The following is a 23,087-nucleotide window of genomic DNA, read 5'->3' on the forward strand; positions in this document are numbered from 1 at the left end:
CCACGTTTGCATTCCTTCTTCACTCTCCTCGTTCATCAGCGCAATGGCAGCTCGGCAGGACTCTGACAACCTGAAATGGGACCAGACTGATAAACTCTGGGACGAAGATGTTGAGCAAATCTCATTGAGATCACACTCTCGAAAGGTTGAAGTCCTTGCCGAGACCGTGATGGGTTCCCCCGGAAAGGTCATCGAACCGCTGATCCTCGGTGGATTTCACGTCCTCTATCCCTTTCGACTAGACGGCGAAGCTTCTCCCGCAAATGTCTTGATACGCCTGCCTTGTCTCAGTCAAGGCATTCTGCATGAAGAAATGATGCTTAGCGAAGCCGCGACGGCGAGATACCTTACCCAGTTTACTCAACTCATAGTTCCCAAGGTTTTTCAGTATGGTGTCGATCCCATTTCTGGCCTCGGCCCGTTCCTCATTATCCAAGACATGGGGTCACGAAAAACCTTGGGGCACGCCCTGTCACCGCCCAATTCTGATACGCTCTTGTTGGACCCTGATATTCCCGAAACCAAACTCAAAGACCTCTATCACAAGATTGCACAATGCGTGCTGCAGCTTACACGACCTACCTTCTCGCGTATTGGGGCCCTTGTCGAGACCAGCCCAGGATCTATTTGCGTGGCAGGACGGCCCGTTACCTTCAACATGAGTAATATGGTCAACCTTTCCAACATACCAAAGTCGGTGTTACCGGCCAAAGACATAACGTACCAGACGGCCGATGAGTGGTACGTGGAGCTGGCCGAGATGCAAATGGCAACGCTCCTCTTTCAGCACAACGACATGATATCCTCGGAAGATGACTGCAGGACCAAATACGTCGCCCGCCAACTTTTCCGCAGATTGGCCAAGCAAAGACGATTATCGAGTTTTGGCTTTGCTCAGGACGATTGGTCAGCCCTGGCCAAGCACACGCGTGCTACCATGCCGATGCCTGATAATTCGGGGTCTTTCCACTTGTGGTGTGACGATTTTAGGCCGGATAATATTCTCGTCGATGGCAATGGCGACGTTCTTGGGACTATCGACTGGGAATTTTCGTATGTTGCGCCAACGCAGTTCACGTTGGATTCACCCTGGTGGCTGCTGCTCGATGTACCCGAATCCAGGGAAAAAGGCGTTGACGATTGGGCGACTGATTACGAGAGACGCCTCCCGACATGGCTGTCAGCCTTGGAAGACGCAGAGAAGGAGGCGGGGAACTCAGGTTTGCCGTTCCCGCTCTCAGCGTACATGCGGGACAGCTGGGCCACGGGGCGTTTCTGGCTAAACTATGCCGCGAGAAAGAGCTGGGCATTCGATGCGATTTACTGGAAATATCTAGATGAAAAGTTCTTTGGCCAACGTGACCCGAATGGCAATATTCCCAAGAGCGAGCTTTGGAAGACTAGAATCCACCTTCTCAGCTCGGAAGAGCAAGCTGCCATGGAAACCATGGTGCAAATCAAGATGGAGGAGTCCAAGGAACGGATATTGGTGGAGTGGGAAGATGCAGAGGCAAGGCAACGTCTATCGTCTTTCTTATTTGACTAGACCCTTGCTTGAATACATAGTAGGAAATTCATGATAAACCACTTCATCTCTGCTCATTCAGTCGGATCTGAGAAGTGTAGTCTTGATGGTGAAATAATTAACACGCAAAGCAATGAGATGATGAGAGTATTGATCCCTTTTAACATTTTTTTAATACCGACCGAGAAGCAAATAGACTGATATCAAGTCTAAATAATAGTACCAATGATATTTATGAAAGGTAGTGACTAATTGAAGATCTTCCAAGAACTACCTTATTCCGGCACAGGTTGCATGAAGAAGTAGGGGTTTTTGAAGCTGACGGTCTTATCTCTAATCCCATTCAGATGTCCATCAAACCGGACAAGATCGCGCAATCCGCGGGTAGTGGGGTTAGGCGGGGTTCAGCATCTGATCCAGAGGACCTTTGTAAGCCTTAGTACCGAACGGGTGTAACTCTGATGACAGGATCAACCCTTCATGGTTGCGGTTAGAGACATCGGCCGAACCTCGGTTAAGCCCAACGACCTTCCCTTCTTTATCTCTCATGGGATATTTGGGGATGGCGAAATGTGCAACCCTTCAAGACGACATCGTTGAACCCCAGTGGAACCCTTGGATGGTAGTACGCGGGCTGGCGTGCAGGCTCGCTTCAAATAACAGACAAAATGCCGGGTGCAACCTCTGGGGAGGCGGCGCCGCTGCTTCACGGCTCAACACTCTCACATCGAAAACGTGAGCAGCCCGTGTCTGAGATGGTGTCAAAGATGAAGGAAGCCCTCTGGGGCCCGCCGTCGGTTGAGCGATCGCTGCTTATCAAGCTTGATTTCACCGTACTCATTTACTTTTCCGTCGTGTGGTTCTTGTTCGGCGTCAATCGCGCGAGCTACAATACAGCGTATATCAGCGGCATGAAGGAGGACCTGAATTTCCAAGGAAAGGTGAGCGACGCCAGATACTTCAACAAGAGGAACTTCCAAAAGCTTGTATGCAAGATAGAATTACTGACCCGACTCTAGGACTTCAACTACATGCACACCATTTACCTAGTCACCTACGCCGTATTTCAAATTCCCTCAACTTCACTCCTCACCATCGTAAAACCCCGCTACGTCTTCGTTGCAGCGAACACAGTCTGGAGCGTCCTCACCCTCGTCACATTCCGCGCAACACACGTCTACCAAGTTTTCGTCCTCAATGGCTTCGAAGGCGCCTTTTCAGCAATCGCATAGTAAGTTTTCCAGTGCGCCTCGTAAAGTTACCTTGCTAATACCGCACCTCAGCGTTGGCGCGCACTTCATCTACGGATCATGGTACAAGCAATCCGAGCTAGCCACCCGTGCAGCAGTCTTCTGCGCCTTTGGCAACCTCGGCAACATGGCAGGAGGCTGGATCCAGGCGGGACTTCTGGCGTCTCTTTCTAACGGCCCGATTGAGCCCTGGCGACTTATTTTCATAGTGGTTTCGTGCATCACCATCCCCTTTGCCGTCTTTGGTGGGTTCCTACATGTGCTCATGGCATGATTTGGCTGATAGCTGACATGTTGAAAGGCTGGTTCGCTATCCCAGACCTACCAGAGCATCGCGCAGCAAGATTCTTGACCCCAGAAGAGAGGGATCTCGCCGTCACCCGCCTCGGCAGAACACAGACAAAAGCATGGGATAAGAGCGTATTCCAACGTGTCCTACTCAGCTGGCAGTTCTGGCTCCTCCCAACCGTCTTCATGCGTGAGTCTTCACAACCGTTTAGCCTTTGGAATGTTACTGACGTGCGAACATAGTCTACTCCCTCAGCGTCCAAGCAATAGGCAACAACGTCATACCCCTTTGGATGGCATCCCGGGGCTACTCCGTAATCCAGCAAAACAACTACCCGACCGCGACCTACGCCACGGGCATCGTCGCGACCTTCATTTACTGCGCCGTCTCCGATAAGCTTCGCTCGCGCTGGCAGGCCTCGCTCTGCATCGGGTTCACGTTCATCGTCAGCAGCGCAATCTTGATCTCGGACCCGCCGGACGCAGGGTACTTCTTCGCGTTTTATCTCATGGGCACGACATATGCGCCGCAGGCGCTGTGGTACTCGTGGATGGCGGACCTAACGGCGCACGATTTGCAGCTGAGGGCAATTACGACGGGGTTCATGAACTCTTTTGATTTTGCGTTTGTGGTGAGTGGGCTACCATTTCTTCTCCATTAACATTCGTCTGGCGCTGACTGATGAAACGTACATGTAGACTTGGTGGCCTCTGATCTTTTACCCCGTGACGGATGCACCGAATTATCGGAAAGGTTACATTGCTAGTCTGGTGACGGGCGCGTTGACTGTGCCGGTGATTTTGTTAATTGCCTATCTTGAGAGGCGAGGGAGAAAACTTGGTAAAGTGGGCAGTGTCCGCAATGAGCACGCGGGAAGCTCGAGGGATTAGAAGTAGACAGAGGATGCAGGGAGGTGTTTACACGATACAGTCATGTCAAGATTTCATTAACTAAATGTTGCAGAGCGAGGCAGGTCCGACAAGACCCTGAATCATGATACGAGGCCTGGATAAACTGTTACATAGACGTTATTCATTTGTGTAGGATTTTGGAGCCACCTGCTGTTTCTGTTAGCTCAAAGACATGACAGAAAAACCGAATCATTTGGGTGGCGGACGGTGAAGAGTTACCGAAGGCCAAGAAATAGACTCGTAATTCTGAAGAGTTCGTATTGATGACTCGTGATTGCTATGACGTATCCGTTTACTGTACAGCTCTTGGAATTCGTATGCTGTATCCCACCCGCATGATCAATATCTCTGGAACGCCGTGTATATGTTACAGTCCTTTTCCCTTTTCATAAATGTCATAACCTCATTACCAGGCCTCCCACATCTGCGACCCCAAGGCCACGAGACGATTGAAGAGCTCGTCTCTCGAAATGATGGCAGTAAGATGGTACTCCTTGCCCATGCTATCCGTCACAATCAGGCCGTCTGCAATCTCACGATCGGTAGCCCAGCCGACAAAGATCTTGGACTTCCAGCCAAGTCCGCCAACTTTGCGAATTTGCTAGCGGAGTACATGTCAGTCATGGTATTTGGAGAGACAGTGCCGAAAGTTCTCACCTCAATATCACCAATTGTGACAGTCCACGTCGGACTCAAGTCATCTGACTCCGTCGTCCAACTGAGCGCGGGAGTCGTGGCTGTAGTCGTGATATAAGCATGACCTCTCTTGCCCTTCCAGCGCGCGGGGAAGCGGACGGGACCCTTCTCGGGATCAGGCGTCTTCTTGACTACGCCCAGCCTGTCCTTTGCGTGTTTAGCGCCGACCTTGGCCTTTACCTTGTCCGCTGCGAGAGTGGTGTTGATGCCGCCCTTGGCGGTGCTCTTGATGAAGTTTATGATACGATGGCCCTTCTTCTGCTTGTGCTCTGCCGTTTCCGATTCAGCTGGCGCCAAAGCTGCCTCGTCGGGCTGAATGGCTTCGTCTATTTCTGCTTGATCTACGCCTGGTGAGTTATGAGACAGTGCTTAGCAATATTTTGAAATCCTGGGTTACTCACCGAGATGCTCCAGGTCCTGGCCAGCGGTTGCATGAGGTTCATCAGGTGGCGGTACGTCGGACTTTGGCGGAGGTGGAAGCGGGGCTTTATTCCGCTCGCCGATACGTAGGAGCGTGATGGTGACTTGAGCATTGGTGGGAATGCCCTTGAGAATGGTGTTTCGCAATTCAACATACTTCTGCCATTGAGGGTAGGTGCTGGACATACTTTAGACACGCGAGTAATCAACGTTGAAAGAAAAACTGACCGGTTGATAAACACCAGGCCTCTTTGGATGATGGGGTCTCCAAAGATGGTGAATCCAACCACAAACCCGGTGCCCTTGACCACCATGTACGAGGTTGTGAACAAGGAGACGAGTAGCAGTGGCAAGATAACGCTAGCAAGGACAAGACGGGGTCTCTGCTGAGGAAATGGTGGAGTTGGGCTCAGGGCGTTTCCGAAACGCTCCCAGGTATCGACGAACTGTTCATTATGTCGTCAATTACATGAACAAGTGGCTTACGGGTCGGAGTACTCACGTCGGCGATGCCATGCATCACAGGCCTAGCCTTGACCCAAACGGACTCGTGAACAGGCTTCTTGGTCTTGTCGTGGTGGGAAGTGGGTTCCTTGCCGTCCGTCTTATCCTTGGCATTGACGACATCTTGGGTCATGTTAGTAGGGTCGGGGACAGAAGAGTCTTCGTGGGGATCGCCTTGAGGATGTTTTCCCGCCGCCGTGCTGATGATCAGCGATGAGATGCTGTTCACGAAGCTCGACGCCTCCTGTTCCACAGCCTCTCCTGCGTGCTTCTCGGGTGCGCCGGTAATCGAGTCATCGGACGCGAGGACGCCGGATGCGGGTTTCTTGACGCCGCCGGTCTTGCTGTCGATGAGGGAAGCGGGGGCGGGAGGGAAACAAAAGTCTCGCGATTGCGGGACGAGGATGAGTACGATGAGGAAGCTGGCGAAGACGGGGACGACGTAATCGAAGATCCAGGCGATGGAGTAGACTGCGAGGAAGAGTGAGGTGCGCTTGTATTCGCGCCATGAACGAAGACGGACAATATGCTTCCAGAAGGAGAATAAGCCAACAACAACAGTCATGTACAAGCGCTCGACATGGGCGCGGAGTTTATCAGGCGAGAACTCCTCCTCGTCGGCGATGTTCATGTCCAGGTTTGCAAGCTGCCCATCTACATTTAGCTGCTGATACGCGGCAAGTTGGAATGGCAAGCTCACCGGTGGCTCGGGAATCGACTTGACATGGAAAATTTGCTAGAAAAGTATCAGTATCCCTTCGGATGGCATAATTCAGCATAGAGTTCGTTCAGCTCGCTCTACCTTGTCAAATCGTCGAACCAATATCCAGAGATCCTCGTTGCTCAGACCGCCAACCATGGGCTGCGCAACCTTGCTGGGCGGGTTGTTCCATCCCAAGTTCTTCACTTCAACATGATTGTGGTCAAGCTCGGCGTGCCCCTTCTCCTCGATCGGCTTCTCCTTGGCAGCCATGTCTGCCAGGTGATGGCTGTCTGTTGGTCTCTCCTCCTCGTGTCCCTCTACTATCTCGGGTTCCTGTCCCATCGTCGACTGGCTGGAGTATCCATAGCTAGATTGGCTCGCCGGGGTGTCTACACCGGGTTCTGGAGCAACAGGCGGAGGCGGAGGTGCTGTGGCAGGCGGAGGTGGAGGCGGTGCGTGTGAATCCATGTCGTCGATGTCGCTAGGTTTACCCTTGAACATGGTTGCTGTCGTTCCTGTTCGTGGGCGGAAAGAAGCGATGGGATGGACGTTCGACTGCGATGCGGGGGACCTCCAATCTTTGAAGTCGTCTCGAGGTTCATCGGCTCGTATGGGGCTACGAAGCTGAGACAGCTGAAAATCACGATTTGGGGAGAAATCATGCACGAGCAAACAGCTGGAATGCAGCCGCCGCCGACGTCAAGCGCGTATCTGCTCGAGCTAGGTACTTACCGTATTTGGGTAGGTATGCATGACGTCACGGGCCGCGCAGCACCAAATTGGGTGCTCCAAGGCGATGATCGCGATCGTTAGCCACCAGTGCACACGGAAGATCTCCGCATGGGTGAACAAATCCATGGATGAGCCGACTTAGAGTGCTTAGATGTGCAGCAAGACGGGAAGCAATGACACCTGTTTACCGGATGATTGGGTGGTATCTTCTGCTTGGCCTGCCGTTTTGACAGCTCCGAGCTCGTGTAGCCACATTTTGAAGGGAGGGAGGGCGATCCGGACCATTCGATCCTTAACTCGATGGATTGCGATCATTGGCTCAGCCAATATCCTGTTTACCTAGTGTTGTTTTGGGTCTGGATTACTCTGCTGGGGAACACCACTCAACATGGCCTGAACCTGAGGTAATTGAAGTCGAGGATTTGAGCCGCGTGCGGATAGTTGAAGGAGGACCATCTCGCTTTACTATGAGCCAAAATCCCATAATGGTCAAGAAAATCTCACTGAGTTCTTGCTCGTCGCTTCTCTGCTGCTGAGTGATTCTCTCCCCATTAAAATTGACCACCCCAGCCCATCCACATTAAGAAGCGATTCCGATGTCAGGTCTGACGTCGGCTAGTACAGGCTCCCCAAATCATTACTCAGCTAAGCACTCACCTAGCTCATGCCAGCTGATCTAGGCTGGACTGGGCCTACGAACCACGACGAATACCTTCAGTTTCATCTTCTCGCAATACCCGTAGCCCCAAAGCCACTGCCGTCCTTCCGTGAATCGGGTCCTAGCTTAGTGGCAACGGCGTCATCCCCACATCCCACGAAGCCGGACTCCGCTCCGGAAAGTTTTCACCTGAAGAAAAATCTCACGATGCTCCACTCTAGGGCTTTATTTTCCCTCACCCGCGCCCCCGACGTCAACCACACCGATCCACGGATATCCAAGGATCACCATCGGAAGGGTGGCCGAGTTGGTTATGGCGCCAGGTTAAGGTCAGCTTAACATCTGTTTCCTGGTGGGGCAACCCGCGCGAGTTCGAGTCTCGTCCCTTTCATTTTCGTGTTTTTGATGTCGGTGACAATCGTCTGTTATTAGTTTCGCGTCTGAGATGGCTCAAATTGTGCGTTGTGAGCTCAAGACAGCTGTATGACCATTGAGCTACCGAAATCCTGCGTTCAGATGAGCATAAGGCTCTCTATCACCGGAAGAATATTCATGAACATATCACTGATCTCATAATGCAGGCAGTGAGAGGCAAGGAATCGTGAGTGTTATATCAAAACTTTTACTTTTGGTAATAGGTATTACTCTATACTGTAATCATGCGTAAAATCATCATCTAGTGTTCATCACTTCTAGGTCTATGGACTAATATTCCACCTAGTATCCGGCCCACCAAGTGTAATTGTTCGTCTGCTCAGCGGTATCCCATACCAAGGGAACGCTGGAATCCTCTGGCCTCTCAGGCCACGCCTGCGCAAGGCCAGTCCAGACCTTGACGTCCTTCCAGGTAGCCTTGCCGCCCTCGGCAGCGAAGAAGGTCAAGCCCGTGCTGTCGTTGCGCGAGGGGTAAATGCGCGCCGTTAGCGCGAAGCGCTCGTTGACCCAGATCTCGAGCAGAGAGTTGTCTAGCACGACGTGGAAGTTGAGCTCCTCCGTGACGGTCGCGTTGGCGCCCTTCTCGTGGATCTGGTAGGGCTCAAAGTGGCCGACAAAGGTGGCGTTGTTAAAGTTGGGCAGCAGACTGCTGTGGGTGCGGATGACGCTGATCTCTGAGGCCTCAACGTCGAAGTTGATGGTGGTGTACTCAGCGGAGTCGGGGCTCTGGGCGAGGATGATACCCGCGGAGCCGCTGAAGTCGCTGAGGGTGGCAGTCAGCTCGTAGGACGTGCCGAGGTCAGCGGAGGCAGTCTTGGTGGTGTCGGTGAGCTGGCCGATCTCGAACTCGTTGGTCTGCGCGCCCTCGCGGAGGAGCTCGAGGACATCGGGGAGGGGGCGCATGCCGAGGGTCTGCGCGGTGTGGCCGTTGCAGCTCTCGATGCAGGTGCTTCCGTCCTGCTGGGTGCCGCAGTTCTGGACGCCCTTGGTCTCCTTGATGTAGAGCTCCACGGGGAGGTTCATAGAACCCTGGTAGCCCATCTGCTTGGAAGTGTTGTAGCCGTAGTCGCCGAGGATATCGTCGTTGGCCCATCCCCACATGACGCGTCGGTCGGCGTTACGGGTGTCCTTCCAGGTGGCCTGGGCGTAGGAAATACCCCAGTCCAGGGCGGCACCGGCGATGGGCGTGAACTCGACGGAGCCGTTGTCGCGGCGGGCGACGTCTCCGCGGTTCCACAAAGCCCACTGCTCCTTCCAGTGCTGGGTTGTGTTGCCGCCCTCAGCGCCCATGGTGACGAACCAGGCCTTCTCGTCCGAGTCGCCGACGGGGAGGTCGAAGAAGCTGCTGACTTCAAAGTTGTAGCCGTAGGATCCGGTGATGTCAGGGGCACCGAGGGACGAGTTCGCGGCGGGCTCCCAAAGAGCGCCGAGGAAGGTCCACTGGGTCAGGTTGGAGGAGGGCGCAGAGTAAAGCGGGATACGGGGTCCGATGAAACCGGGGCGGGCGGCGCCGGGGAGCTGGGCAGGGACATCGCCGGTCTTGAGGCCGGAGCCGAGAACCATGTAGTAATGGGGCTCGCTGACCTGGAGGAGGCTGTCGAGCTCCGTAGAGGGGAAGAAGCTGGGATCTCTCCAGCCGGTGACGTTCCAGCCCTCGGGAGGTCCAGAGAGAACGGTGCCGACTTCGTCCCAGGTGGAACCTCCATCGGAGGAGGTGTACATGGCCTGCACTTCCGTGCCGGTAATGTACGGCTGCTTCCAGTTCGTGGGCAGGTAGTGAATACCGGTGCCGAAAGTCAGGAGTGTGCCATCGCTGGCGCCCTCAATGTTGACGGGCTGCGTGGTGCCGGTGAACTGTGAGAGAGGGCCGGAAGCGTACTTGCCAGAGGCGAGCGACACTGAAGAGTCATTTTGCCAGTCGCGGACATCGGTCCAGTGGAAAAGATCCTTGGAGACAGCATGGCCCCATGAGATGTTTCCCCAGTTGACGTGGTTGGGGTGGAACTGGTAGTGCAAGTGGTATGTCTCCGTGGCCGGGTCGTAGACGGCACCGCAAGGGTCGTTGAGCCAGCTGTGCGGCGCGAGGTAGTGAGAGCGAGGCCTCCAGCGGGTGAAGAGGGAGTTGTTGCCAGCGGTTGCGAGGTACTCGGGAGTGATGGTCGGGACGCTGGCAGATGAAGCCGGGACCGCGACGGCGGCGAGGGAGGCGATGGCCGTGAAGACGGCACCACCCTTGAGGACTGACATGCTGTGCTGCGATGGATAGTATTGGTAGACGCGCCGCTTGACCTCCAGAATCTCACGAACGCAGGCCCTCAAGGCGTTCATCTTATATATCGGCTGCGCGTGCTGCGCACGCCAGGACGACGATCCGACTGGACCGGGGAAGCTGTCATTCGGAGCTCTCGATACGACGTCAGCCAGGGCAGAGCCAAGGAAACAGCTCCGCAGACGGACCAAGGGTAAGGAGTCATGATCCCTGGGCGTGCGGTTCTACTGAGGCTCGGCGGAGACGGATCATGACGATGATGGTTACGAGAGTACATAGAGCAAAAAAATCAAGAAGCAACTAACAGAGAGAGTTTCTTGGACTGTCTTTACGGGCCGAAAAGAAACCCAACCACTGGTCTTGGCCCCACGGGGGTTCGGTCAAGCCTTGCGTGGGAAACGAAAGAATTTAGGTAGGCAATCCTAGAAATTGGGGAAAGACTGGAGTAAACGCGGGGCGGCCATGCCGGTGGTCTAAGGTAATTTGCAACTTTTGGAATCAGGTCACGCTACTGACCCCAGCATTGGTGGGTTTAGTGGCAGATTGGCCTTCAAGTAGCAAGAGGGAAAATGCGGGAGTTGCGGAGGCGCGGGGGTTCGCCCGCGGTATTGCTCGCTGAAACTCATTGTGTGCTTTTCTTGATGAAGAGAAGAAGAGAGTAACAGAACGGCCTGGGCCGCAGACGCAGCTACATGTAAGCTATTGCAAAGCTCTTGGTGTTAAGCCCAAAACTGTCAGCGACTGGGGCTCGTGTGCATGGTTCAACGCTTGGAGATAGCCGCCGGTCTCGATTTGTTGCATCGACTCGCCATCCGAGTGGTTGAGCGGTCCGACAAGCTCGCAGCGGCAGCATCAGCGTCGTAATGCAGCATGCAGTGTCTCTCTTGGAGCTGGATACCAGAGGCAGAAAAAGCGTGGCAAGCGAGGGCCACTGGGCAGAGATCATCGAATTGGCGCATGATGCCGTGGGGAAGATGGTAATTACGACGGCACTTTGCTCGCTGTTACCATTCCATGGGTGCGGAGGGAGGGACAAGGTTTAATGGCCGAGAGTATCGCCAGCTGTGCCCCGCAAACCACAGGATGATGGGTTTCCCCGATCTGGAGATGCTGGGACATGGTCTTCTTTTGGTTCTTTCAAGCGCAGGTCTCCAGTAGTTCTGTCACTTCTTGTCATTGGTGACCTTGTCAACTTCGCCTTACGTACTCCGTAAGATCGCATACCCATTCGTCTAGGTGTTTGTCTCTTCCGGTCAAAGCTTTCCTCTCCTTTTGTGAGTTCGGATGAGTCTCCCATGAACCATGACGGAGGTCAATGGGGGCCAATAGACTTTCTGTGGAGGATGTGAGATGACTTTGCGGAGGTATTGTGGGGAAACAAAGTGGAATGACAGAGTCATTTGGGGTCATGAGCAACGTAAGATTTCTTCTAGAACGAAATTTGGACTTGGGAGAGCTTCTGAGAGGTCAATCGCATTGCCTATTCTCGCTGAATTCTAAAGATGGTGCCATCTAGCTCGGAAAACGGCCGACTAGTGGGGCTTACAGTTGCCGACAGACCGGACATCTTGACGAAAAGACATTCCATCCGACGCCGAGCCGCAGTCGGTCAAAGCAGCTTCGCAGTCGAAGCAGATGCACCTCCATCTGTTCATTCCGTCGATGTCTCCACCAGTACTTCAGCCTACATCTCGTTGGAAGATGTTCAAATTGGTCTTTGACAGACTGATCTGAGCAAATGCTTCTCTTCGGCCACAGTCCAACTCAAGAGCGGGGCAACACCGTCAGCCACCGGACGGCCCGGACGCTGTAGCCCAGGGAAACCCAGCTACAGTGCGCTACGCCAGAGGCCGATTGAAGGCCAAAGTGCGGGCTGTCTTTACTGGCATTCTACGCGAAGCTTAGACAAGCCGGAAAACGGAACAAGATATGCGAAAATTCTGCTCAATTCGAGCGATTTTAGAGACGTGTTCGCAGAACACATACCTCACAAACAATACCACCAGACTGCGTGGATTACGTAAATGAACTCTCGACTTAATAGGATCATATGGTCCGAGGAAATGTCAAGTACAGGCCCGTGATGAGATAACTGTACTACTACCCAAAATTGATAAGCGCCCGAATGCAAAGAGTCAGCGTACTTATACGAGAACATAGCAGTATACTTTTGCTCAGAGTTGGAAAATTCCTGCTTTGAGAGATACAGCAGCTTTGACCGGAAGACCATTCAACTTGAGTTTCACTAATGATTATTCCGAGTTTTTACATGACTTGGATTCTCGTGGATTTACATAGAGTAGTAGATGAAGACCTATCTTGATCACTACTAAGTACTCTCAAGTTACCATAGCATCCTGAGATGGTTCCGCATGAGCTTTGCGTCATGAGGAAACTTGTAGCTTCGTTCAACCTCAATACACTCAAGAGATACGGATTCCGAGATTGGGGAGGATCACCAGTGTAGACTGTGCAGAGGCTTTTGCCTCAAGCCTCCCTTATCTTCAACGATGATTGAACAGTTATGGATCTTTGTCTTGAACCACAGTAAGAACTTGGCATAGAGGAATGCCAGGCTTGATACTTACGGTGGTGTTCACAAAAATAGTAATCGTCACCAATTTCTCATCGGCATGGAACAACTCGAAAGGGTTTCCACGAGACAATGGAATTCCGGATACAGGTAAAGTTCTTGAGAGCATGATTATGCGTCTCACGGAAAAGGAAAGAGGTCCTGTTGATTCTGCCTTTGACCTCACAGAGGTGATCATGGCTCGATGCCTGAGATTGGACTCCAGTAAGATCGAATGAAAATCTGAAAGATACACCACCCGGAAACATTTGACTACTCAATCAACTACATTGACTTTCAGGTCCATTTCTCGTCCGTCGGCTGATTGGCAAGAAACATACGGAGAGATTCGTTGCTTTAATGAATTTGGCAACAGGGCGAAAATGAAGGAGACAAAAGAGTCCATTCGCTAGTAGACAAAGAAAAAAAGAAGCAGCAGGAGATGAAACCGCCAGAGCGGGTCAAGGAATAACTCGAATCAATCGTTGGAATTTTAGGTGAGAGATCGGTCCTGACAGAGTAAACAGAAAGTGAACATAAGACGCATCAATCGAGCGTTGAGGTAGGCACAATTTCGACTGCGCTCATATTGCAGACCCAAGGCGACTTTGTGCCCGAAACTGTAAATGAGGCCTAGGAAGTCAAGAAAAGACGCTGGCGATGAGAAAGAAGGAACGACACTCGATGGTTTCCACGAAGTCGAAAGTCGAGAGAAGTGAACAGAGGCGACAGGGAAAGGATGAGAAAGACGCAAAAAAGAGATGGAGAGATGCTTGATTATCTTACCAAATCCTTTGAATATCATCACAGGACAGACACCAAAGAGTCTTATAGGAGGACTCATGCAACACATCCCTCGAGTTCGACTGGAGCTATTGCGGGAGATCAAACATCTTCCAAATGAGCTCAACATCCTCGGCAATCATTTTGGTTAAAAGAAGCTCGTTCTGGAATCCTTCAGTCGCATCATCGAAGAATAAAAAAGTTTCTTGCGGATACCAAAAAAGACGGATATTGGACATTCCGAGCCAAGTCTGATTGCGCCGTGCAGAGATGGATTGCCTATGTCAAGCAAATGGATGAAAACGGAAAAGAGAGGGTACATTGTCATGCAAGAAACACAGGCCTTTGCTGACTTCCAAACGGTTGGGTACCTCTGCATCCTAACTGTTTTTTCTGACTTGAGGATCTCATAGACCTCGAAACCAAAGAGGCAAATGCTTTCGAGGCCCAAAATACATGTGTTTAGTCACTGTGTTCACTGCTATGACCACGTCATCGTTCTCCTTTTGGCCTCGTTTATGCCTGCTTTTTTTGTTCTTCCTATTTTAAATATCCCTTCATTGACAATTATAACATGAATGGAAACCCTTGAGGCCCATAGTTTACATATTGGCGCTTACATGCGGCATTCTACAGTGGTCACTACGGTCGCCGTAGCAGTCCCGTTCATCCCTTTTGCTCTTTATGTCGACTCACAGCAATTCCCAAGATTCCGAAGCTGAAGCCTGATGGTCCGGCCCTTTCAGAAAGCGGCAAGGTTTCCAAGTAAAGCTAAGCAACTCGTTCCACTTCTCAGCGAGCTCCCATCAAGCTCCCATCCCAAGGGTTCTGGCTTGTCTTAAGACACGTCCACAAGCTGGTCCGATGCTTTGCGATACTGGCCTTTCACTGTCATCTTATGTTAGCACTTGCGCTTGTTACTTAGCGTCGGATCTTTGCGTGGCTTCGAGGCTTTGGAGAATCCAGTAGAGAAGCAAGAGATAGAGGGAGAGAATGGAGGAGGACGCGATACATCGCTGGACACATCTTGAAGGAAATGAAACATCGCGGAGGTGGTGTGGAGGGAGGTATCGAGGAAACGCGTGCAGAGGAGGTTTGATCAGTTCAAAACATATTCGGTATTTGGTAGATAAGGCGTGATTGCTGGCTGGCAATTACGGTACCGTTTTTGTACAACAAGGTATTAGCTAGGTAATTTGGGAAATCTCTTAGGGGTCTAGAGTCTGGCCGCGTGTTCATAAATTGAGCCGTGTGGATCCACATTGACTGTTATCTGGAGGATCTGGATGTATTCATCTGTACAACAATCTTGTTGACAGGAACTCTCGTCTATGGTTCGCGCACAATGTCAAAGGCTTAACAGTGCTGAGCATGTATGCATGATACCTTTTGGAGACTTCCTTTACGAGAACTAAAGTGCGGCTGACATTTGTAAGTAGAAGCCGATGAGGGTTATGTTTCATGCCCTGGCAATCATTCGCTGTGGCTATGCAATGATTTTGGGAACTTGCTGGTAACACTGTCATTCCACATGTCGAATCTCCTACTAGCTGAGGGCTTAAGGGCTCTTCTCACCGCCTCAGGATTTCTTTCCTTGCATCAATGCGTTTCCTGCCCTTGTCTTTGAAGAAGTGAAGGGGCCGCTGCTATCCAATATGAATACAACTCAACTCCAACAACCCCACCGTCGCTTGCCAGTCTTCTCCAATTGACGTGCCCGCCCTCACGACTTCCCCTGTCCTTCGGGTCAGATCGGCGTGTCGGCCCCCCTTGAATGGTCTAATTGGTGCAACCATGCCTAGGAAATTTGTCGGTGTTCGGGTCAATGAGGGCGAAGGATGTAAACCTGCTACCAAAACCCCCAGCGAGCTCCGATTCTTCTAGTGTCAACCAAAGCTAGCGCGCGCCATTCCCCAGATTTCACCCCGCCCCCATGATCCGAGTGTGGGACGGTGGAAGATCTTTGCGGGGATAAGTGCGGAAATCGAGGATGAAACTCGCTCCTCATGGAGACTCTCTTTTGTTTCCTCTCTCTTATGTAGTGTACAACAGCCATGAGCTGCATAGTCTGGTAGCACCGCCGCCGCTCTCTCAAACTCCGTCAGTCTTGACCGCAATCCTTATGCTCATTCGCCCGGTCTAGGCGCGCGCAACCTTCTTTCAACTACAACCGAGAGTGGAACCAAGATCCCGAAGTGTTATCAAGCAGCGAAGATGGGTGGATTTCGTGCGGTCGAGGATCGACCAACGCCGAAGGAGGTGTACAATTGGCGTCTCTATACAGAGTCTTTCATCATTGCAATGGGCTCTTTGCTGTTCGTCCCTGCTTCATTCTCCGGTCTAACTCTAGGCGGCCCCTCAGAGAATGTGCTAATTCGGCTTGGACAGCTTCGGATATGACTCCGCTTTCATTGGAACAACCATTGCGCGCAAGAGCTTCGTCTATGAATTCGGCATCACATCGTTGACATCCAAGGAGATATCTTCCAATATTACTTCAGCCTTCCAAGCCGGCGCATTAGGGGGCGCGCTTATGTGTTTCTTCAGTATGCCCTTATAGCCCCCGTAAACGTTAGACTCCATCGCTGAAGCTAATGCCTGTCATCCATAGTCACGGAGTATGTTGGTCGCAAATGGGCACTCATCATTAGCAACATTGTGTTTCTTGCTGGTGCTATCCCCATGGTCGCTGCCACGAACGACCTCGCATACATGTATGCTGGCAGAGCACTCACCGGCTGGGGCTGTGGTGTGATCACAGCCACGGTACCTTCCTACATCGCCGAGCTATCGGTCCCTTCAATCCGAGGTATTCTTACAGGTCTTTTTGAGGTCACGTACCAGACAGGATCTTTGATCGGCTTCTGGATCAACTATGGCATCAATCAAAACATGAGTGCCACAAGCTCAGCATCGTGGCGCGTGCCGATGGCTGTTCAGCTCATTCCCTCTGGAGCTTTATTGATCGGAGGATTTCTGCTTCATGAGTCGCCCTTGTGGCTTTACCGCAAGGGGCGCGAAGAGGAGGCGAATAGGAACCTTGTTGCTTTGCGACACTTGCCGATCGACCATCAATACATGCAAGAGGAAGTGGAAATGATCCGCACCAGACTTGCTGAGGAAGCCTCGGTTGCGGCGACTTACGGCGGCGGGTTCTACGCCTACATCCGAGGATCGCTGCATGAACTTTCGCGAAAAGGAATGTGGAACCGTTTGCTCCTTGTCTTCTGCGCGTTTGCTTTGCAGAACATGTCCGGTGCCGCGGGTGAGTTTGTCACTATCATCTGATGGAGCCCACTGCTAACGATCCATACCTTAGCTATTAACTACTACTCTCCCATGCTCTTCGGTTCCATTGGCATCAGTGATGTGGCCCTATACACGGGCATCTATGGTCTGGTCAAGGCCGTCGCTTCCATCATCTTTTACGGTGCACTTATCGATATTTGGGGGAGACGGAGACCGACGATCATTTCATCTCTGGCCTGTTCTCTCTGTTTATGGTTCGTCGGTGCCTACGTCAAGGTCGGCAATCCGGCACCCATTATCGTCGCCGGGGGAAAGCTTTCCGCCTCGACGGAAGCTGGCGGCCGCGCCGCTACCGCCGCCATCATGATCTACTCAGTATTGTGGGTTGCTTGCTTGCAAATGATAGAGAACAGTAATGCTGACTAGTACAGCTGGTCTTTCGGTTTAAATGGTATCCCATGGATCGTCTCCGCAGAGATCTTTCCCGGTGCTCTCCGCAATTTGACTGGAACCTTTGCCGCTTTCACCCAGTGGCTGATCCAGTTCATTATCACAAAAGCTCTTCCGTACATCTTCAGTAGTCTCGACTATGGCGTTTGGTTCTTTTTCGCATGCTGGATGCTCACAGCTACCATCTGGGCATTCTTCTTTCTGCCCGAAACGAAGGGTGTCACAATCGACCAGATGGATGTTTTATTGTAAGTTCATCGAAGTAACTCCTCATATCAGCCTATTCCGGCACTAACAATCCTGTTTAGCGGCTATGAAGGTGATCGTCGGGCCCAAGCTCCAGCTCTAAGATCCGATGACGCGAAGAGCGTAGAACAAGATGTAAGAGAAGTTGACGAGGCGGGTAGAGCTTGATGCTTGGTTGGCAGAAGCCTTGAGACCTGGTCAAAAACGTTACTTGAGGTCGGCGGTGAAGCACTTGGAACAGTTGCGACAGGCCTCTGCCAGAGGTTTTGCTGTCGAATGTGGTCCTTGAATTAGTCTCATGGAGGAAGGTTACACTGCCCTTTTTCCCTCATAGATACCTCTCAGTCCAGAGACTCATATTCCTCTCGACTCAAACCATTTCAAGCAAAATGAACATGAGCCGCCACATTCTCCATGTCGTAACCGTGTATCAGATGTTCAGATTTGAAAGACTCTTTGGTTTTCTGTCATGATAAACACCAGCACCCCTGATTATGCTAAGCTACGTCGGCCTTGCTGAGCTGACTATCTGTGGAGACAAAGCCCGAAAACGATGGCAGCCGGGTCACATGAGACTCTATCGTAAATGTTTGTGTAACAGAAATCCCTCCGCCCCGTGAGAGAGGACTGACACAATCAGGTGCTTGCGCTTCTGCATAAGCCGAGATTTGCGCCTGGTCGCTTTTCCGCCGTAAGGTCCCAAGGCCTTCCATTTCCCAGCTAAGGCTGTCATCCGCATCGCTGTTGTCTGTCATTTGCTTGAAACCATCGCTCCGACTAAGAGTCGTGCGCGCATCAGGACGGTTACGTGTGGTTGCGGGGCCTCTTAGTGTCCTTATTGTCCTTATAGGCTCCGTCGCAACAGTCCTCCCGTTGCCTCGTATTGATAAATTGAGCCACCGAGCTATCGTGCGATCGAATATGGGTCGAAGAATGGGACTCGATGCCACCGTGACTGCAATGCCGTTCTGGAGCACAGCACTATAAGGTGCAGAAGCGAAACTCTTCGTGATGTTCCCGTAGTCGACGGTAAGCGTATGATATAAACGGACATCAGAGAACGGGATGGTGCTATATTCAGTTGTTGCATCAGTATCGTTGTCTTCGGAGTAGAGACATCAAGAGTATTGACTTGAAATCTCGACAGAACACCACTCACATGATACCCACACCAAAGATAAGGTAGAGAGCGATTTGGTGTGGTTTCGACAGTTGCAAGGTGCTGAAAACCTTCATAGGAGGAACGACAGTGATGATATCGGTGATAATGTCGAAGATAGGCACCAGACTAAATAAGAGCTTACTACCTTGGTTATCTGGCTTGGTCTTTGCAATTATCAATCCAACGAGGCCTGTATAAAGTCCCCCAACAATGGAGAGCCCTATTGCAACCCAACACCAAATCCGAAACCAGCGACCAAAATCCGAGAATATGCGTTGAGTTAACAGAATTATGCTCAGTTTGATAGCTTACAGTCCGCCGGCGTATGTGACTTGTGCGGCCAGAAATGTCTTGTAAAAGCAGTTTACGTGGATATTGTGTTCAAGATCGGAAATATTGTATCCTGCGCCTTCAACAACGACCGCTGAGTAAAGATTGCCTGTCAGTAACGCCACAGTCTTGTGATGCCTTGATTGGTGGTCCTTGGTCTAGCATTTTACTTACAGAGAATGCAAGAGGTCGCGGCGCCGTAGAATAAAAGCTAGAAGAGCCGGGAACAAGCCAACTGTGGACCAGCATAGGCCGAAGCTTTCAAAGCAGCTCACCTGGCCAAGAACGTAGAAATAATCCTCAACAAGGTAGGCCGCGCCAACAATGTATTTTGACATAATGCGCATGATGATCCAAACAGTCGCGAGTGCTATCATGATACAAGATACATAACCTGTGCTGCCAGAAAGATTTTGACGAAGTGCGAAACGTGAAGGTTCGGATCCAGAACGCCAACGTCATGGCCAGCACCGCCGAGGATAACCCCTAATCACAAATGCATTAGCCGCTTTATCTTTCGAGTTGGATGACAAGATTAGCTTTCCCACCTAGAATAAAGCACGTTGCAACACCGTAGTAGAGAAGCTGTAGGGTGAGCTCTTGCCCAAAGATATAGTCATTCTTGCCGGTGACATACCTGCCCAGAGAAATAGAGGTAATCTTCCATATGGAAAGGTATTCCCGTTATGCGACGAGAAATGAACCTCATGATCGTCCATAGCGTTGTCAGCACCATCATGATGCACGCTGTCAAAACCAGTGAGGCTCCATCGCGGGTTAATGGCGGATACCTGTCTGTGATCAGGGTCGGAGACTCCTCTCGGAGTTCGAAGAAGATGGGCAAAACCGCGTCCATGTTGGAATATAGATACCCATCAAGTGACGAAAATGAGAAAGGACCGCTCCGGGTACATGGAGATGATCCAGCGAGATCTACTGCTGGACTTTGTTGTTCTTGGAGGGGCCTCTGATCCTTTCGTTCCATTCTCTACCTTGCGGCCTCGAACCGAGGTTGCCAAGACAAATTTCTTTTCACATCGAAAAGATTCAGTCATTATCTCGAAGCGAACCCTCTTCCATGGATCGTTCATCGGTCCCTTGCGACAGAATCACCACATCACGCAACCAACGCAGTTTACCAACAAAACCAAGTGAAATATCCTGGAAACCTCGCTCAAGCCCCTGTCGGTAGGAGGTTATGGTTCCACATTTTACGAATCCGAATGCAACCTTGAACCAACCGCATAGTGTAGACACCTGGACCTTACCCATTACGGCAAGTTGCAAACTGAAGCAAACATTTCCCCTTGTCTAGTATCTTGTAATACACTCAAAGGAAGAGGCACAGCTTCATGTACTATGTATTCTCACGGACGCTGATGGGCTACTCCGTACCTGATGCCAGGTTACGATATGGGCAATAAGGGGATGCCAAGGGCTTCCGCCAGAAACTTTTCACCAACAACAATTCGGAACAGTTTGCTGCGAAACGCGGCTATTGAATAAACACACGGGGTTCTGCCACATTGGATCCTGACCATGTTTGCTAGATTCTATCAGCGGAAGAAGTCCGTTGTTCCGTGCCTGACAGGCACTCCGATTGGAGATATGCTTGCAATCATCGCCGGCGAAGACGAAGCTGCGTGTCCCGAGCTTCAGATTCTTCAAACTAATGTGGTATTCAACCGCCGTGCATATTTTGCTTCATAATGCAGGATAGTGGAACCTTGTTTCCATAGTTTACATGGTGGCAAAAATCCGCTGTGATGTCCAACAGCCAGCCTGAATGTACCAACAGCAGAGCACATGCATCAAGCCGGCCCGCCCATTGCCCCTGCGCGAAAAGACCAAGTCTCAGCGGGCCTCGTACGTGCGGAATTTTCGATATGTGCCCTGAAATTTGGTATCCAGTGTTCTGTCGTGAACCAAGGTTAGGAGCCGGACCGAGATACAAGGCTGGGTTAAAATCTCGCCAGCGATAACACGTTGTCATCCAGTATCAGCTCCAAGGCATTACCAACATTTATTAATCATGTTCCCGCCCAGTCCTACCCACGTCGCCCCGCGAATGACTGCACGTCTTTTATTTCTCTCATTTTCAGTCTGATTCTTTGCGACTCAAGATACAAAGCGAGCAAGATGACTCTTTGGGACTGTATTGTAGTCGGAGGCGGCATCGCCGGTTCCGTGGTATCAAACAGGTTGCTTCAACAGGACCCAACCCTCAGAATCCTGCTCGTTGAAGCTAGCACCAACACCCATGCCGTCGAGAACATCGAATGGATTGACATGAACAATGCCATCGGTGGTGAATACGACTGGGGGTTCTTCTCTGTTCCACAAACCCATCTTGACAACCGGGAGATTGTATCGCCTGTCGGTAAGGGCCTCGGAGGTGGTAGCATTATTAATGGAGGTAAGCTTAACTGTTTTGCAGAATTGGCATGCGTCATCTAACGACTAAGAAGCTGCCTGGGCCCGCGGTCACAAGGTTGACTATGACATCTGGGCCGAGAGAGTTGGCGACCAAAGTTGGAGTTACGAAGGTCAACTTCCGTACATGAAGAAGACTGAGTCGCTTTTTGACAACTTTACCAACCCCCTTTCTCACGGGCATACTGGCCCTGTCAAGGTTCAGTCACCAGAATCCACCGGCCGCGTTTTCCCTCTCCGCGAACCCCTACTCGAGTCCTGGAAAGTGCTTGGAATCGATGCACTCCCTCAACTGGACAACAATGCCGGGAACAATTTTGGTGTTGCAGACCTTCAGGAGAACAGGAACCAAGGAAAACGCCAACTTGCTTCGCTCGTTTACTCCCTCAAAGGTATCACGGTTCTGACCGATAGCTTGGTCGCCAAAGTCCTGGTGGAGAAGCATCCAAAGGATGGTCATCTCGTCGCTCGCGGAATTAGGCTTGAGAACGGGACCGATCTTTTGGGACGAGAGACCATTCTGTCTGCTGGCGCGTACCGCACGCCGCAGATCCTGATGCTTTCAGGCATCGGTCCCGCGGATGCCTTGGAGAAGTTTGGTCTCCCCGTTCTTCTGGATCAACCAGCGATTGGCCGGAACTTCCACGATCACGTTCTGATCCCTACGATCTGGCAATTGAAGAACGCATCAGCAGGATACGCCAAGGAGTCCGGCAATCCCGTTTTCAGCCAGTCTCAATACGCACTAGGGGCTTTCATCGATTTCATGACGGTCACTTCTCTCGAGAAAGAAGGTCTAGCTATTGCCATTGCCGAAGACGAGGGATCGGTCCCGGATCCCGCTGTACATCCGTTGCTGAAGCAAGATCGCGCTCATTCATCACACTTGCTTCAGTACTCGGGGGTTTCCGCGGATGGTTCAGCCATCTTGATGATTTCGGTTGTCTTTATCAACTCTGCCCGAGGTTCTATCACTATCCGATCCTCCGATATCAAGGATGCACCACTCATCGATCCCAACTTCTTGGGTACTAATGTCGACCGCTATGCTGCTAGGGAGACCATCAGACGCAACATCAAGTTGCTGACTTCTGATGAAACTATCATGGGAAGAGAGGTGGTGGCGGGCGAGCTGGCGGCAGAGCCGTTGACACTGAACTCCACAGACGAGCAGATCGATGCCCGGGTGCGCGAGATGGCAGGGTAAGTGACGCCTTCCTGCGGATGAAGACAACTTCTTCTAACACATATCACAGGGGATGCTACCATCCTGCAGGCACAGCCTCCATGGGTACTGTTGTGGATACAGACTTGCGCGTGATTGGGGTTTCGGGTCTTCGTGTTGTTGATACTTCAGTGTTTCCTGTCTCCGTTTCGGCCAACCTACAAGTGGCTGTCTACGCTCTAGCAGAGCAAGCTGCTGAGATCATTGAGTCAACGATGAAGAAGTGCTAAGCCTATCGCGTCAAT

The 23,087-nt window shown here is 51.5% G+C and overlaps 8 protein-coding genes across 8 annotated transcripts; 5 read left to right on the forward strand and 3 right to left on the reverse strand.

Annotated features, from left to right (window-relative positions):
* Positions 1-43: 43 nt before the first annotated feature.
* CPAR01_13279 (phosphotransferase) lies at positions 44-1,546 on the forward strand (the record flags this gene model as incomplete). The annotated part of the gene is made up of 1 exon (XM_060497533.1): positions 44-1,546. The coding sequence occupies one exon, from the start codon at positions 44-46 to the stop codon at positions 1,544-1,546; it is 1,503 nt and encodes a 500-aa protein (XP_060343926.1).
* Positions 1,547-2,193: 647 nt separating this feature from the next.
* Positions 2,194-3,954, forward strand: CPAR01_13280 (major facilitator superfamily transporter; the record flags this gene model as incomplete). The annotated part of the gene is made up of 6 exons (XM_060497534.1): positions 2,194-2,466; positions 2,545-2,756; positions 2,809-3,020; positions 3,077-3,253; positions 3,307-3,695; positions 3,763-3,954. 6 exons carry the CDS (start codon positions 2,194-2,196, stop codon positions 3,952-3,954), a joined length of 1,455 nt encoding a protein of 484 aa, XP_060343927.1.
* Positions 3,955-4,381: 427 nt separating this feature from the next.
* On the reverse strand, positions 4,382-6,799 carry CPAR01_13281 (uncharacterized protein; the record flags this gene model as incomplete). The annotated part of the gene is made up of 6 exons (XM_060497535.1): positions 4,382-4,576; positions 4,633-5,018; positions 5,073-5,269; positions 5,320-5,537; positions 5,594-6,331; positions 6,398-6,799. The coding sequence occupies 6 exons, from the start codon at positions 6,797-6,799 to the stop codon at positions 4,382-4,384; spliced, it is 2,136 nt and encodes a 711-aa protein (XP_060343928.1).
* Positions 6,800-7,694: 895 nt separating this feature from the next.
* CPAR01_13282 (uncharacterized protein) lies at positions 7,695-8,027 on the forward strand (the record flags this gene model as incomplete). Its single annotated transcript, XM_060497536.1, has 2 exons — positions 7,695-7,817; positions 7,884-8,027. 2 exons carry the CDS (start codon positions 7,695-7,697, stop codon positions 8,025-8,027), a joined length of 267 nt encoding a protein of 88 aa, XP_060343929.1.
* A 378-nt stretch (positions 8,028-8,405) lies between these two features.
* On the reverse strand, positions 8,406-10,451 carry CPAR01_13283 (uncharacterized protein; the record flags this gene model as incomplete). Its single annotated transcript, XM_060497537.1, has 1 exon — positions 8,406-10,451. One exon carries the CDS (start codon positions 10,449-10,451, stop codon positions 8,406-8,408), a length of 2,046 nt encoding a protein of 681 aa, XP_060343930.1.
* A 5,510-nt stretch (positions 10,452-15,961) lies between these two features.
* Positions 15,962-17,860, forward strand: CPAR01_13284 (uncharacterized protein; the record flags this gene model as incomplete). Its single annotated transcript, XM_060497538.1, has 6 exons — positions 15,962-16,062; positions 16,136-16,293; positions 16,359-17,012; positions 17,067-17,376; positions 17,428-17,694; positions 17,755-17,860. The coding sequence occupies 6 exons, from the start codon at positions 15,962-15,964 to the stop codon at positions 17,858-17,860; spliced, it is 1,596 nt and encodes a 531-aa protein (XP_060343931.1).
* Positions 17,861-18,189: 329 nt separating this feature from the next.
* Positions 18,190-19,531, reverse strand: CPAR01_13285 (uncharacterized protein; the record flags this gene model as incomplete). Its single annotated transcript, XM_060497539.1, has 3 exons — positions 18,190-18,763; positions 18,852-18,980; positions 19,359-19,531. 3 exons carry the CDS (start codon positions 19,529-19,531, stop codon positions 18,190-18,192), a joined length of 876 nt encoding a protein of 291 aa, XP_060343932.1.
* Positions 19,532-20,723: 1,192 nt separating this feature from the next.
* Positions 20,724-23,072, forward strand: CPAR01_13286 (GMC oxidoreductase; the record flags this gene model as incomplete). The annotated part of the gene is made up of 5 exons (XM_060497540.1): positions 20,724-20,861; positions 20,986-21,050; positions 21,182-21,600; positions 21,653-22,820; positions 22,874-23,072. 5 exons carry the CDS (start codon positions 20,724-20,726, stop codon positions 23,070-23,072), a joined length of 1,989 nt encoding a protein of 662 aa, XP_060343933.1.
* Positions 23,073-23,087: the final 15 nt, after the last annotated feature.

This window comes from Colletotrichum paranaense, assembly GCF_030867605.1.
Source record: "Colletotrichum paranaense strain IMI 384185 chromosome Unknown Scaffold_12.1, whole genome shotgun sequence".
Taxonomy (NCBI): Eukaryota; Fungi; Ascomycota; class Sordariomycetes; order Glomerellales; family Glomerellaceae; genus Colletotrichum; species Colletotrichum paranaense.